Below are 16,057 nucleotides of genomic sequence, written 5' to 3' on the forward strand. Positions count from 1 at the left end.
CGGAGCTCTGTCAGTCAGGACAGGTACTTAGCACATGCACAGAGATAAAAAGTCACCAGAAAACCAGGGAGGAACCTTCCAGAGCCTCCTATTTTTACCAGTTACACTCTGAATTACAACCACACTTTCCCATATTAACAGATCACATGTCTGAATCCTCATCCTGAAAAATCAATGGGCACATCTTGAACAGTGACTTGATTTTTCTGGCTATTTTTTTCCCCCCTTTCTGCCCCATTCTCAAAACTCTTGGATTGCATGGCCTTTACAGCTGTACCACAGGCAGTTCTGTGCCCTGCTTTATACCTGCATATACGAAGAAATAACATGGCATTAACTTAACTTACACCTTGAAGTTTTTAAACAGGTCATTTAAGAAAAATAAGATTTTTTTTCCCATCAGTTACTGATCTAAAGTTCAGATGTGAACTCCAGCTCAGGAACTCAAACACATTGTGCACACAGAGATGACAACACTTATTTATCTATATGTATGTTCTGAGTATGGGCACAGCAGTACCAAGGGGAGGTGTCCAAGCACTGATGCCTTGGTTTTTTCCCTTTTGATACTTCCACCACACCAAAAAGCTACAGCAGCACTGCAGGTTGTTCTGAAAGAACTTCAGTCTTCACTGCTGAGGCCTGATCTCCTGCCTCATATAGGAATAGGTTTTGTTGGGAAGAAATACTACCAACAACAGATGATAGGTTTCTAGCACTGCAGTAAATTAGTTTCTTGGAACTGACTTCAGCTGAAAAAGGAGGTTGTGGTGAGGCTGGTGTTGGTCTGTTCTCCCAAATTACTGATGATAGGACAAGGGCAAATGGCCTCAAGTTGTGCCAGGGAAGATTTCAGTTAGCTATTAGGAAGAATTTCTTCACTGAGAGAGTGGTGAGGCACTGGAACGGGCTGCCCAGGGAGGTGGTGGAGTCACCATCCCTGGAGTTGTTAAAAAAATGAGTTGATGTGGCACTTGAGGCTATGGTCAAGTGGTTAGGGTAATTAGGAGGAAAGTTGGACTTGATGATCCTGGAGGTCCTTTCCAACCACGGTGATTTTATGATTACAGAATTTATTTATATATCCCTATTCGTGTAGCAGTCTTTATTTTAACATCAAATGACTTTTAAAATCTCCCATCTGTGTTAAAACCTGAAAAAACCAGTGCTATTTCTTTGTTAATTTTATTGATGCTTTGTGTGTGTAAAAGGGATTTTTATAATTTTCTAAATTAGTTACACAATAAAAGATGTGCAATGTTAATGCTGCAGATTAAAAATGTTACCAGGTTTTGAGTTTTTATCTCAATAGTGGTCTGTAAAAGTACAGAATCACAGAATCATTTTGGTTGGAATAGACTTTTAAGCTCAAGTCCAACCATTGCCCCAGCACTGCCAGGTCACCACTAACCCATGTCCCTCAGCACCACATCTCCATGGCTTGGAAACCCCTCCAGGGATGGGGACTCCACCACTGCCCTGGGCAGCCTGGGACAGGCCTGGACAGCCCTCTAGGGGAAGAAATCATTCCTCATGTCCAACCTAAACCTCCCCTGGCACAGTTTGAGGCTGCTTCCCCCTGTCCTATCACTTGTTCCTTGGGAGAAGAGGCCAACCCCCACCTGGCTCCAATCTCATTTCAGTGCTAGAAGGTCTCCCCAGAGCCCCCTTTTCTCCAGGCTGAACAACTCCACTTCTCTCAATCATTATAATCTCAGTACCAGCCCTCCCTAAAAAACTGCCTTAATAATTCTGTTTACCATAATGCCAGTTCAGTTCAGGTAACCCCATGCCCAGCATACATGCAGAACATGCCCTGTTTATCAAATACACATTGCTCTATAGAGATTTCAGACCACACAGATCATCCCAGCTCAAGGCATTTATACACACTGAACAAATACATAAATACAATGGTAGTGAGAGCACCTGCTGAAGAGCTGAGAAGAGGGAGAACTACTGCTGCTCACTGCACCTTCCTCCCATGTGAAGTAGAGCTTGAACTGTGCAGGATGAGTGTGGTGGCCTGGGAAGTGGCACGACCCAGTGCATTACTGTGTGCTGACTGTCAGTGAAAGATGGAACACACGCTGGAGGGACACAAAGTGACTGTCCCACCAAATTCTGAATGGCTGTGCTATTGCTACCAAGACCTACTACAGTATTTAAGTCCATAAAGAAGGAATTGTGAGCAGAAACTGCTGGTTACAGGTTGAGTTTACAACATCAAAATTTCAACAGTTTCTCTACTCGGGGAAAATTAATAATAGAGTATCCCATTGGAAGGTATTAGGTATCTTTAAAATAGTTAAGTGATTTGTTATCTTTTAATTACTTCCTGCCAGTATCCATAATTCTCTCTAAATGTTCAAAACTAGTTTAAAATCCAGCATAGAATTGCTATTGTTTTTATATCATCAAAAAAAGAAAGATTAATGACATATTTCAGTAATCTAGTAATGACTGGCTTTTTTCGTTGTCCAGGCTGTATGTAATCCTCAGTGGATCTTAGATCTAGGCTAAAAAGGTATTTAATTTTGGCTTTTCCGTTGCCAAGGTCAAACATCACCTAAGTATGTATAGGGAACATCTGTTGGGATAATTTATTTGACTAACACAGAGGGTAGGATTAAAATTCACTAATTTCTTTGGTCCAATCCTGTGTTTCTATTAAACAATACAGGTATTTGTTCAGTTTGACAAAATTTCCTCACTTTCCATGTGGGCACATTTATGCATATCCCTAATTACTGGAACTGGCATGGGAATACTGGGATTTGTCAGTATTTCATACCTGCATATACTCTGAGAATGATTATTCCTGCATTTTGAAAAAAAACCAAAACATTTTAAAGAATTCACAATCCTTTAACCAATTCCCAAGACTCTTTGGTTTCCATGGAATTCCACTAGATTAGATTAGAATGGAGATCAGTGGTTACACATGAAATTATAATGCATGGCAACCCTCAGCATCCAAAAGTCCTACTTACAAGCTTTTGGAGAATATATTAAACGCATGTCATCTGACCATAGTTTATTCTATCCTTGATGTGGATCAGAGTAAAATCTTCTAGACTAACAATAAAAACATTTTTAAAAAAAAATCAGTCCCTCAAATTGTTTAATTTTCGAATGTAAATTAATACCAGTATAGACATTTTATCCAAATCAAGTATGGAAGATATAATCTTGGCTTTTCTAGGGTCAGAAGGGATTTCAGCAGGGTCAGGGTTCTGTTGCAGCTTTCTAACACTGTTGCCAGTAACTTTACTTCCAAGAATTAACTTCAATATTATTTTACCTTTGTGGAAGATTACAATCAAATGCATGTAACAGAAACTAGTAATGCTGGAGTAAAGTTATTACTATTAGCCAGTCTACTGAAACTAGAAACTGCAATCTATTGTCCTGTCTTTCAAAGAAATAAAGACAATAAATCTAACATGGTAAAAAACCCCTGAGACTGATTTCAGATTAAGTTCTACCTCCATGTACTCATTTTCCAGCTGATTCAGTAAGAGCTGTATGAGCAATAACCAACAGAACTAAGAGGAAGATGTCTGAGGAACTTACCTGAGTTTTCATCTGACTTATTTTTTTTCCAGGGTTCTTGGCAGAGATATTCTTTCAACTTTTTGCATGTCAGACAAAGCTAAAAAATTTGGTTTTTCTTTCCCTGAGTGACTGTAGTGGAAGGGAAGAATCGGATGCGTTTTAAAGTCAGCTGCAGAAAACAGAGAAAAAAATTAATTCAATATCCCAAATCAAACCATATCTATTTTAATATTCACTATGAGTGATCACAGGTTCCAATATATCTTGTTACAAAAAACAGTGTATTAAGCCTTAGGGTAAAAAGCCTCAAATTTGTAACTGAGAAGGGCTCTGAGGAACATGCTTTCTCCCCAGTGTTACATACCCCAGCTTATCTCTTCTCAAAGCAGCAGTGTAACTGCCACCAATTTTATTTTATAAATATGATCATTCAAACTACTTTGAGTAATTTGAAGTCTGATTCTGTTTCCAGATCTTGCAAGATGGCAAGACGTGCTGTTCAGTCATTCACATTTTAATCTTCAGTCAGCTCAACAACAGTATCTTGTAAAAACCACAAAGTCTATTTCAGGTTTTGCTTGAGTTTCAAAACTAATTTTTTTTTTTTCTTTTAGGCTTAAGGCTTTTCTCCCTCCAAGCCTTTTTTTTTTCCTTTCCAAGTTTAAAACTTGTAATTCTGCTAGAAAAGTATCTTGTGAAGGCCTTTAAAATTTATAGTTTACACAGAACAAACTAGTACCAACAAATAGATTTTAAAGTCTGATGTATTTAATTCATATTTATTGTAAAATGCCCAACAATTTTTTTTTTTTAGTATGGATAATAATCATGTATATTTACAAACATTCAACATGTACTAGCAACTTTCCATAATTCTGGAAGATTGGGATGGGAGGAAGAACACACCAATGAACTACTGCTAAAATTACATTTCATATTGGAAAAGTTAAATTTCTCCCTCTGTGATTTGGTCTCATCACCAGTGCAAGTCTCATTCCTAGTGTATTTACTGTTAGCTGCTATTTTGTTGTTCCCATAATATTGCAAATAGGCATTATTACTTTGCTTACAAAAATGCAGATAGGCTGCATGTTCATTTGTCATTGTTTCTCCTTTTTTCTTCTTGGCAGCTTTGGAGGCATTCCAGTTAATTAGAAACTGCCTTTCCATTTCTTTAATTTCCTTCCCATCAAGGGATTCTGTCAAAGAGAAGAGAACATTTTCTGTGATACTCAAAGTTAACTAAAAGGCTCTGCAAAGCTGTACCTGCTTAGATATAGAAGACTAACTTGATTCCTTTTATGCTAGAATTATCTCAAAATAATAATGTAAACTGCCTCACAGTGAGGTTAAGATTAAGTAACACAGAATATAAGTGTAAACTGCTTTTAAGCACAAATGTTATCTATGAAATTCAAACATGGTGAGGTCTGACCTGTGCAATTCTAACTGCACAACTAAAACACCTGAGCAACAGCTGCTGGCTGTTGTGGGAGGAGACGAAGCCTAGCTTTGAAAACTGGTTTCACAACATCTGGAATATGAGAACAAAAAAGTCTTGGTGTCATAGCAATCTCACCAATCTTTCAGTATAAAATGAATGATTACTACTACTAGTAGCAAAAGCTAAGCAACATGCTTTGTGCACTTGACCACATAAGCAGTTTTAGCTACATTACCTGTACCTAAATTAAAAAATTATCATTCGATATAAATGTCTGTGGCACTAATTGTGTTTACAGACACAGTGCAATTCAAAAATGATTAATTTAGACATTTTCTAAAGTTATTATCTAAACCTGTGAGCGTTATGGGGTAGTTTTGGGGACTGGCTGTTGGTTTATTTTTTACCTAAAGTCTGTGACATTATTATAATCCTGTCCCTGTACTTTGGTTTGTGGCAGATGGGGTTTCCTGTAAGATCCATTCTGCGCAGCTTCGTCCACTTGCTTAGTACAACCTCCAAATCCTGCAACAGATACAAGAACAAAACCTTGTGATTATTTTTCCACTTCCAGAGTAAAATTCTACAGGAGTTTGATTTGTTCAGGCAGGCCCAAATCCTGCACACAGAAATAATTTGGTGAGACTATTCAGGTATTAATATGCACATTAAGAATGTGCATTTTCAAACAGTGGCATGTGGCATTCCTTCAACAGATTGTAATTGCACAGAAGAACTGGTGATGCAGTTGGAAAACTGCATCTTTAAGGGTACAGTAATGCCAGCTATGCCAAATTACCATAAAGCACCTAAGGCTGAGGAATTACCAGCCAAAAAATGTGTATGCTATGTCATGTATGTTCATGCATCTCTGTGGTCTCACGGAGCCTGTAAGGTATCAAAAAATTATGGAAGAATAAACACTTTACAGAGAAAGAACAGACTAAAAAAAGCTAAAAATCATGCCAAACACAGTAGACTGCCTCTCTCTTTCTGTGTATGTAAAACTGTACTTCAGAGGAGAAAGAGTAACCCCTCCTGTGTCACTGTGGGTGGTCAGTTATAGCACTGGCCCAAGTAGTGAAGGTTTTGAAATACACCTTTCTCCAGCTGGGTTTCGGTCTGGTTACCCAAGGGCAGTATGACCCAGATAAAACTTCTCTGTCTCTTAAATACAATAAATTCATGTTAAAAGGATGCACAGCTTAGCAGATAAGTCCTTTCTACTCAGATACCCTACTTTCTGAAATACTTTCTTTTCAAGATTTCACTTAACTTGGTGAGTTACTCTCGATAGGTTTCTTTATATGTATGAAAAGCTTAAGGAGGGATTCGAAACAAACTATGAATACAAGAGGAGAGGCTATTTATATTCTACAGTTGTAAGAATTTGGAAAAAAAACTACTAATCGTGATGTGACAGTTTGTAAACTGCAAAGCCTCTAGAATTTTGTAGCTCGATGCCAATAATGAAGTATCTAGTGATGCAGAGATCTCCTAGCTCCTTCAAATGTAGAAAGTCCCCTGGGTAACACAAGCAGGGAGGATTCTGGTTTTGGAGGCTCTACTCCTCCCATGGTAGAAAATCCTCCTGGGAATATTCTATGTGTTATATAATGTTTAGAATAATCACATGGGAAAGGAAGTGGCAGCACAGCCTCACCCCTCCAAACCATATCACTTTTCATCTATCAATTATCTTTCACCTATCATTATCCAGTGATGACAAAACCTCTTTAGAAAAATAGAGAGCAGAAGTCTGGCTCTGTAAGTGACAAGACTGATAAAGCAATGCAAGAAACTCCGAGGACGACTCCACATGAGGTGGCTGGTACATCTCATAATGTTACACAGCAAAGCCTTATCAGCAGGTATCAGAACAGCAGCATGATAAGCCCTACAGGTTAGCTGCTAACACTTAATCACAAACACGACAGTTTAGGGGAAAAGTATCTAAGGCTAGGTTTGTTAAAAAAGAGCATTTAGCAAGTGTATTTATTTATTCTCAGCTGAGCTCTCAGGCATTGTCACTGATATCTGTAACCTGTTCTAGATATCACTAGAAAGAATTTTTTTTGAGTAATAGCTTTGCAACACAAAATTGTCTATTACTGAAACAAAACTTATCCAGTTTAACTGTGATGGATGTGTATGACGAGTGCTGGAGATTTTTGTTAGCTGTTACTTACTTGATAAATGACCCAGAACGTGCTTACCCCAGTGTATGTTTATCTAAGAGCACACTAATCCTGTGCTGAAATATGATTACCCTTTCGATACGCTCTAGTTGTTCATTGCCTTCCTGTCTCTAATAAAGTGCTTTCACTTCCCAGCCTTTCAATATGTGGTACTAGAGGGACCAGACACTCTTTTGGGCAGTCTCTGTTTGATAAATGATCATGTCATGCTATCACTTTGAGGCCTGCCACAAAATACTGACGAGCAAATTATATTCCACTGAGGGGGGGAGGGCAAGTGCCTTGGCAGGCGGCTGTAGCACGGGCAATAACATTCCTACCAATTAACCATGGCCATCTAAGAATTGGTATTTGACCAGTGTGCTCCAGTTTTATTGGAAACGTCTAGTCCGACTGCCCCAACTATATCTGCAGAGAGCAATTTGTCACTGTTTTGATTACCTGTCATAATCTATTTCAGAAAATCTATAATTTTTCTCTTGTTCCTGACTCAGTTCTGAAGAGAATGAATTCATCTTCTGTGATATCCTCTTGTCATAATCAATACTGGGCAGAGGTTGAATAAATTAAAAACTTAGGAGATACAGATTTTTATAGGTATTTCTAGATATATTTTCTCTATCTACTCAAATACTCACACAAGTCATAATCTTTCCAAAACGAATGTACATAATAAATAAATAATATTCTGGCTTTTTGTAAACAGGGCTAGCTGTGGGGGTTTTAAAATAGGAGTAGTGTTTTAAAAAATTCCCTTAGAATTCCAGCCCAAATGCACTGCAGCCTAGAAGTCCTTGTGAACCTGACCAAAGGAAACCATAATCTCAACAGGATAAATAAATGAAGTAGCAAGCAAGGGAAAAAGAAGAAAAGCCAGTTTTAGTAAAATCAATTACATTCTTGATGACTGACCTCAGCCACACTTTTTACCTGTGGGACCTAGTCATAGGAAGTTGTGTTGCATGAATTGAGAAAAATGACTTAATCTTGTTCAGTCTAGTGTTTAGACTGCATTATATAAACTTCAGTCATGTGAAACAAGGTCATATGCCTTGATGTCTGTTAATTATGCTAACAATGCCCTGAATTAGCCAGAGCCTTAAGTGATTGAATTTACTAGCCTTAATTTGCAACTACACTGAAATCAACATGGGATTGCTGAAAAACGAGGGAGTATGGGTTCTCAGATCATGCGAAAAACTAAGATAAATTTTTAGCTATAAAATAGTTACACTAATTGTATAACTTTGCATGAGAGGTCTGTATTTGGTGCATTTCTTATGCCTTTCACATTTTTCTCTTTTGCCAAGATAGCCCTTTTTTCCTGCTGCCACCTAGCCCTGCTGTGCAGAGGGCAGCTGGTGCCCAGCCCTGCTCAGCCATGATGTCTGCTCCACGTCCCCGTGGGTGAAGCAGAGCTGGGCACAGAGCCCTCTGACACTGCTCTGTCATCTTCTTGTGCCCTGATGGTCTCCGATCAATGCCAGACGTTCCTGGGGACGTTCTGATGGCAGTGATGGGGAGGCAGGGACGGGAGAATGAGGGAGGTAGTGCTTTTGGCATGACAGAGGAATACACGTCAGAGTTTTGAAAAGAGGGGGCGAGAGGGAGGAGAATGGAGGCAGTGTGTGTGGAAATGGAAGAGCCTCGGCTGCCCGTAACAAGTTCAGCCAGCAGAAGCATTTAAGTGTGTGTAGTACAGCTGTACACCCCCTAAAATCCTAGTAGAATAACATAAGCTATGGGATCATGAAATTCAGGGTTGCAAAAAAATTTAAACGTACTCAAAACTTCCCTCAACTATTTTCTTTAAACATTTAGTGGATGTATGAGATTGTTCTCCTGCTAGATGTTCACTGTAAGTTAAAGCCTCTCAAACAGAGCTAAAACTGACTTTTAAAAAAGATACTTTGCATGGCCTACTGCTTTTTCAACAGTTTGGGGTTTTATTAATTTAAATAAGAATTCATGTAGGTGATAAGTAGCACGAGTAATTGCAGGTGGGCAGGTGGCTATCCAGCTGCATTATGCTGTGTGTGTTAGACACATGCAGTATGGTCATTTCATTCTCCAGGTCTGCAAAGGAAATTTAATCATGATTCAATACTATATTTGATAATAGTTATTGTAATAATTACTAACTAATGAAAGGGAACTTTTATAAGGAAATAGAATGTACATGCAAACCAGTAATGAAAGAGTTTATTTTAATCAAGGCTTTGTCCTGGTGATCTGAGTTATGATTTAAGCCAATTCATTTTAGTATTTATTAATAAAAACACACATTTCAAAAGAAGCAGAACTCTAATGCTTATGATTTAGATTAAATGAAAGAAGTGTTCAATAAGTCATTTATAAAGTTTTTTCCATGCTTTGCTGTGCAGTGCTGGTGCCTGTGTACTGTTCAACATAAATTTGATATTTAGTTACTGTCATGACACTACCAGGATTTTTTTTTAACTGCTCTTTATGTGGCTTTTATTTACATTAAAATAGAGACTTAGAAGCTGTATAAAATACTACGAGTTAATTAACAAACAACAGCCATGTCATCTTTGCAAATGAAGCCACCAATAGTTGCTCAGACAGCCAAAACATACACATTAACTACATTTTTGACAGATTATATTATAGGCTTAAATTCTGTGCATTTACTGCTCAATTGCCAGTTTAGGTAGGATTAAAGGACACTTGGACATCCTAGATAAACAGTTCTCCATTTTTACTCTCAACAAGAGTTTTGGATGAGAAAAGAAAACATGCTTACAATGTCAGAAGCTCAGTAACCACGGAAATAAAGTTTATTTTTACTCGTCTGTTCAGTGGTAAAGATGAATTTGACTCGTTTCTTATCACCCATACTAAATAGAACAAATATTTATTTTAATACCTTCATGTGCTGAAGTTGATTGTCAGCTGCTGTAAGATAAGAAAGATTTTCCAAAACTGATAGTTCTTCTAATTCATCAATGTTGTTATTGCTGATATTCAATACAGACAAAGATTTCTGGAGGAAGAAAAGCAGAAAGAGAAAGTTGTTTTTTTCATGCCATGCATGAGTCGAGTTTTAAGTTCTTACAGAAAATTCTCTTAGAGGAAGAAGAATCACATGAAGCAGAAACGTGCAAATAAAACATATTTCAAATGCAAATACACATATTTCAAACATTGTTCTATTTTAGTGTTCCATCTTGCCTTAAAATGCTGTTTCTTTCAGTTTTGAAGTCAAACCAAAGTTACCACTCAGTTATTTCAGGAATCCTTAGTAAGTATGGAATTTTTGTTCTCCTCTAAACATGTTCAGATGCCTTACAGAGTTCTGCAGATGCTACTAACTCTACATTTGAAGCATAAAATGAACGCAGCCATTGTCTGCCTCTTCCAAGGCCACATTCTGATACAGAGAGTGCATAAACTTCATCTCCTCAGTCAAAACATTCATGGTGTCGTCATCACCCAAACTTCTGCCAGTGGTACACAGAGAGCTGCCTGGTGCCCTGGGTTTGGCTCTTTCATCTCTAACAGCACTAAGGCCGGAAACAGAAGAAGATGAAGTGATGTCTTAAAGAGGGACCAAACATTTTGCACTCAAAGGATAAAACCAGAATGTTTTCTCATGTAGCTTCCACAAAGACGCTACATAGTCAAGAATGCAAAGTGTTTCCAACAAAACAAAACACAACCCACACCAAAAGACTTTAAATAAAAGCCATGAATTAAAAAAATGCTAGTGACTCTACGCTAGGATGCTTAAAACCATGGGAGTATATGCTAGGAAGGCTACAGCTCAATAAGCTCCCTCTACTTTCATTGTTTCTCCAATATAGAAGGAGCAAAGGAAAAGTGCTCTCCCAGGAATGGCTTTTCTATTGAAGGAAAAATCCATGTCTTGGATTACTTAATTGCTAAGCAGAAAGAATTAGAGCAAGGTCAAATATTTATAATACAAAAATGAACTTCATCTTCAGGAAGAAGCCTTATCAAGCCCCGGCTACACTTTGGGAGACAGAGAAAGGTGAATTACTAAGATCCATTAGTAAATAAAGTCTTGTTTTTTTAACCACTTCAACAATACATTTGATGTTTACTGAACAATTAATGTGTTGCAAGAAAACTTCAAAAGCTGACTTTCCTAAAATCTTGTCATACCACAACAGAGGAAAATTGCCAAATGAGAACTGAATGCTTTTGACTAAGTTGCTCTTAATATAAAAAAAACCAAACAAACAAAACAAAACAAAACAAAACAAAACAAAAAACTGACTGCCCCTTTTTTTTTTTGGCCATTGCATTCACTAGAGAAATGCAAAAGGCAGTAAATAAAATAATGTAACAATCAAATCAGAGAAATACCAGCAAAATAATTCCCTCCAAACTACATGGACTGAGAGAACAAAGAGGGATAAATTCCTACCCCTTTTTTTGTTTATTCACATTCTGTTGGTATCCAGCATCCACACAATAGGCAGAAAAGGAAAACACATAGTGATCAAGTCCTAATCACTTCTCTTAAAAATGCTGATCTACTGATTAACAGATCATGGAAATTCCCAAAATATACTTACTGCCAAGGACCCAAGAGATCTTGGATCAAACAGAAGCTTTTCACTGAGAGGGAGGTGTTGACTTTCAATATGCAGCTCCTTTAGTTTTTCTGTTTTTTCCAAACCCTCTACTACAGTGATGCAGTTGCCCCCTAAATACCTGCAGAATAGAATACAAAATAGATTTAGTATCTTTTGAAAGTAAGAGCAAACACAAGGCCTCAATATATTAAAAAAAAAAAAAATTTAAAGTATTATTGAATAATAACTGGAAATTTCAATAGAAAAAGTAAATAATCCAGCATGTGAGTAGAACACACATCTAACAGATCCAAGGTATTTTAGCAGCTTTATATATTCCTATTATTATTGTTAAATGGCAGGAAAAAAAATGCAAATAAATATATTAAGATGATTCTGTCATTACTTATGTCATGGGAGGCTTCATCAAAATAATCATAAGCAATTACTTTTATTTGAAAAGCAAAAGTTAAGAGCTGAAACGACCTTAATGGCAACATAATTTTTTAATGTCTTAGTGCAATAATTATTCTTTTACCAGTAAAAAACCCCAAGTTTTCAACTTACAGTTTTTCAAGGTTTTTCAGTGGTGAGAGATTTTCCATACACGAAATACAATTGTTCTGAAGGTAAAGGTGTGTCACGTTTGAAGCAAAGTCCAAGTTCTGGATTTGACTGATTTGGTTATCATACAAATAGAGAACTCTAAGATTTTTACACACAGAGAGGTCACCCTGCAATAAAGAATAACAAATTAATGCCACACGGAGTTCACTCACTGCCTGCTTCTGGAAGCTGTTAAACTTGTTTTTAAATTTCAGGTCTGCTGCAGGGTTTATACATTTTCACCTTTAACATTTTTAACAATTATTTTTCATAAAAAAACCTGAGTTACTGTCAGTAATCACCAGATTTAAGACTGAAATCTGTCACTACTATTCTGCAGCACAGAAGCTGAGGACTACAGCCCTCAGCAGCAGGTACATCCCATCCTGTGTGACCTTGTTCCCTGCCCTGCCTTTATCAGGTGGGTTTCAGAAGAGCACATAGTTGTTGTCTCCATCAAACCTCAGTGATGCAATGGAAACCAGTTCTTGGCAAAGGAATATTCACTTATACAGAAACTTGCCCTTCAATGTATTTTAATACACTCCCAAGTCTAGGATCCTGCTCACAAGGAAACTTGACATTTATGAATTCCTCTTAAATAAGGAAAAGGTCCCACGTTCTTAGGAGGGTTTCTGTAAAACATCTCTACAGCATCTGATGAACCCATTCTAACCAAGTGGCCTGAACAAATGAGTGGCTCATGGTGGCTGGGCACAATCCCAGCAGTGGGCAGAATAAACCCATTTGCTGGCACACATGTGGTCACACAGAACGAGCTGTTCCACCCTTCTAAAGCAGAAACCCCCACATGCAACAACTCACTTCCCCAGGGCTCAGCAATTTCACAATGTGCTCAGTATCTTGAGGGGATGTGAATTAATTTGGGACTTATGGAACCCGTGTACATTTCCTATTGTTAAACTCAAAGGAAATAGGACTGGGTTAAGATTGCAGGTTTCGTCTTTGAAAATGGAAAGGTCATGGATTATTTCTTAAATTAACAAGTCCCAGGGAGCAATTTAAAAAAAAAAAAAAAGCAGATTTTAACCAGACTAATTTGAAAAAGCCATGCCATCAGCCTGAATTTGTTAACCTCACATGGCTTATATCCTGCTCCTGAACTTCCCTCTCCTTTCTCAGACTTCCTCTGAAATCTAAGGAATAAATCACAGATAGATTGAAAAGATTGTGCTGCAAGTTAACTACTCTTTGTAACATTCCCAAGACTAGAAAAAACATGGCATTAATGAGAATGAAGTGTTGCACTTAATAGTATGTAATATCATTCCTTTGTATTTTATTAATATTTTATTGATGTTTTTATTTTTGGAATAGAATTAAAAAAAAATCTAATCTGCAAAATTACCATTTCCTGACATCATCTTCTACTCCACAGTTCACATTTTTATAAATGTAACAATCAATAAATACAAGTCTTTAAATAAAAAACAAACAGTTGCTGAAAAGACCAACTTTGCTGATTCAAAGGCAACAGCGTGGCTGTATCGTATAGAAAAAGTGTCTCAATGATTAATTTGAAATATTCTGTTTCTTAGGTGACTAAAGGGGCTTGCAAGTGGAGTTCTGGTGACTTCCTGAAAGCTCCTTTACAATATAGCAACTGTACAAAATAATCAAAAAAGCAAATTTCTATAACAGCTTTGTGAAATACTGCAAAAAAATACTTAAAAAAGCCCACTTCATTTCATCTTTCTTGTGTAATACCTTACATGGATTTTCTATTTCATTAATTAATGGCAAGAGTAGTTGGTGTACTGATAACACCCTTCTTGCCTGCTATGCAGATGGTTCATATTTCCACAGCTTCAGGTACGTAAAATACTTCAACAAGATTTTTGCCACAAAGAAAGAAGTGTCAGGTGGATAACAAGAAACTCTGCAAACTGTTGGAGCCACAGTCACCCCCTTTGATGTTTTACAAGAAAAGTTACAGCTGAAAGGTTATTTTCACATTTGAAACATGCCATTTAAAATCCACACATTTGAAACACGCATTTAAAATCCACTTAAACACATTTAGGTACAAGCAGTGAATGCTGAGGCATGTTTACAAACAGATGTATTAATTATTAAGCTTTAATTGCAAGGCAAGAGAAATGTTAAAGCATAATATAGCCATTCTAAGCTAGACTCTTGGCTTTGTCTCCTAAACTCTGAACAACTCATCGTAGGAGTAACTACAGAACATTTGAATAGCTAGGTTAAAAGGACTATATAAAAAAAAGAAACCTCACAATTGCATCTATGTTTTTATCTGATAGATTCAGGTGAGTTATTTTTCGCAGGTACTGTGCCAAGTGCTCTTCATTGTGATGCTTGCGACCGATGCTTTTAGCAATTAGGTCTGTTGTCAGTCGAACCATAATTCTGTGGTAAGCCAAACTGCTCAGCTGCTTCTTTTAATAGTGTGCTCCACCTGCTTGTGTAAACAGCTTTAGGAAATGCCTTAAAAACAAAAAAGGAAAATATTATACCACTTGTATCCCAGATCTTCAGCAAAGCTTACATACATACTTCCAAACTGATGTTTCCCCACCAATTCCCTTTTCGCTTAGGGATTATTTATATATTGTCTTTGCTGCTTATGAAAACCTACCCTTTTGCTGTCATTTTTTCAAACCTTTAGTGCATTAAATAACTTTTTAAACATAGAATTGTATTTGATTTGTTGCTTCAGTATGCTTAAGAAGGCTGTAGCCTAGTCTTTGTCTTTTTCATATAGAAATATGAGCACAATGGTGCAGAGCAGAAGTAATTATCACACAATTAATTAATTAATAGCAGCTTATAACCTATTTATTAGTTAGAAAACGCATCACACTCTACAGAAGGTTTTACAGGCTCTGAGAAGCAGTACACAGCTACAGTACTCTTTGTACATCTGCACATACCTTTTGTCATGCACAGTGAAAAAAATGAGATTTTTGCACTGAGGCACAGTCTGTGCCGCTGTAGACGCTCTCCAAACGATACTGAATTTTTCTTTTTCAAACTTGGCCATTGCTCCCAAGTGACCTTATCAAATGGGGCATGTAGGCAAGGGAAGAAGGCAAGGCGTATTTCAGACCGGATGTATAAAGGGTCTGAGGATAAAAATACCCCAAAAAAATTTCTAACTTAACTACTCCAAATAAAAAAGTAGCTTTTTTTTTTTAAGTTAATACATAATATAATGTATATTATGTTTTTTAGCCAATACATAACTTCCCCACACCAGCATATCAAAACTGAGGAGGCAGCAAAAAGCACACTGTACTAACACCTATGCAGCCACATAAAGCAAGACACAGAGCATCCTCCCTGCCGGGATTAAATTTATGAGGAAAAGCAAAGATTGAAACTGTGAGAAGCAGCTTTCTTACTTACTAAGCTCAGTAGTTCCCCCTTACCCATGTGGGGTTTGTTTTGTGCTCTTTTAAAGGTGGAGAAGAATGAAAACTGAAAGGACGTTGTGTGTTTTTTCTACCGAGAAGTGCTTTTCTCTCTTGCTTTCTCAATAGAAGCACCTTTCAGAGCTCTTTCCTAGACCTTCTCCCACAGCACGCCAAGAGCAGAGGCAAGGCCAGGCCGCCGGTGCGGTGCTCTGCTACAGACAGTTCCCCTCCATCCCCCGCCATGTCACTGCCCCGTGTCCCGCGCCCCAGCACACACGGCGGAGGCCT

At 37.6% G+C, this 16,057-nt stretch overlaps 1 protein-coding gene across 1 annotated transcript; it reads right to left on the reverse strand.

Annotated features, from left to right (window-relative positions):
- Positions 1-3,593: 3,593 nt before the first annotated feature.
- On the reverse strand, positions 3,594-14,794 carry PPP1R42 (protein phosphatase 1, regulatory subunit 42). Its single transcript, XM_008943274.1, has 7 exons — positions 14,630-14,794; positions 12,333-12,499; positions 11,766-11,904; positions 10,091-10,207; positions 5,410-5,527; positions 4,629-4,757; positions 3,594-3,727 (listed from the first exon to the last, which is right to left on the reverse strand). Exons 1-7 carry the CDS (start codon positions 14,756-14,758, stop codon positions 3,594-3,596), a joined length of 933 nt encoding a protein of 310 aa, XP_008941522.1. The 5' UTR covers positions 14,759-14,794.
- Between the last annotated feature and the right edge of the window lie 1,263 nt (positions 14,795-16,057).

Source organism: Merops nubicus, unplaced genomic scaffold (assembly GCF_000691845.1).
Source record: "Merops nubicus isolate BGI_N331 unplaced genomic scaffold, ASM69184v1 scaffold47696, whole genome shotgun sequence".
NCBI classification, from domain to species: domain Eukaryota; kingdom Metazoa; phylum Chordata; class Aves; order Coraciiformes; family Meropidae; genus Merops; species Merops nubicus.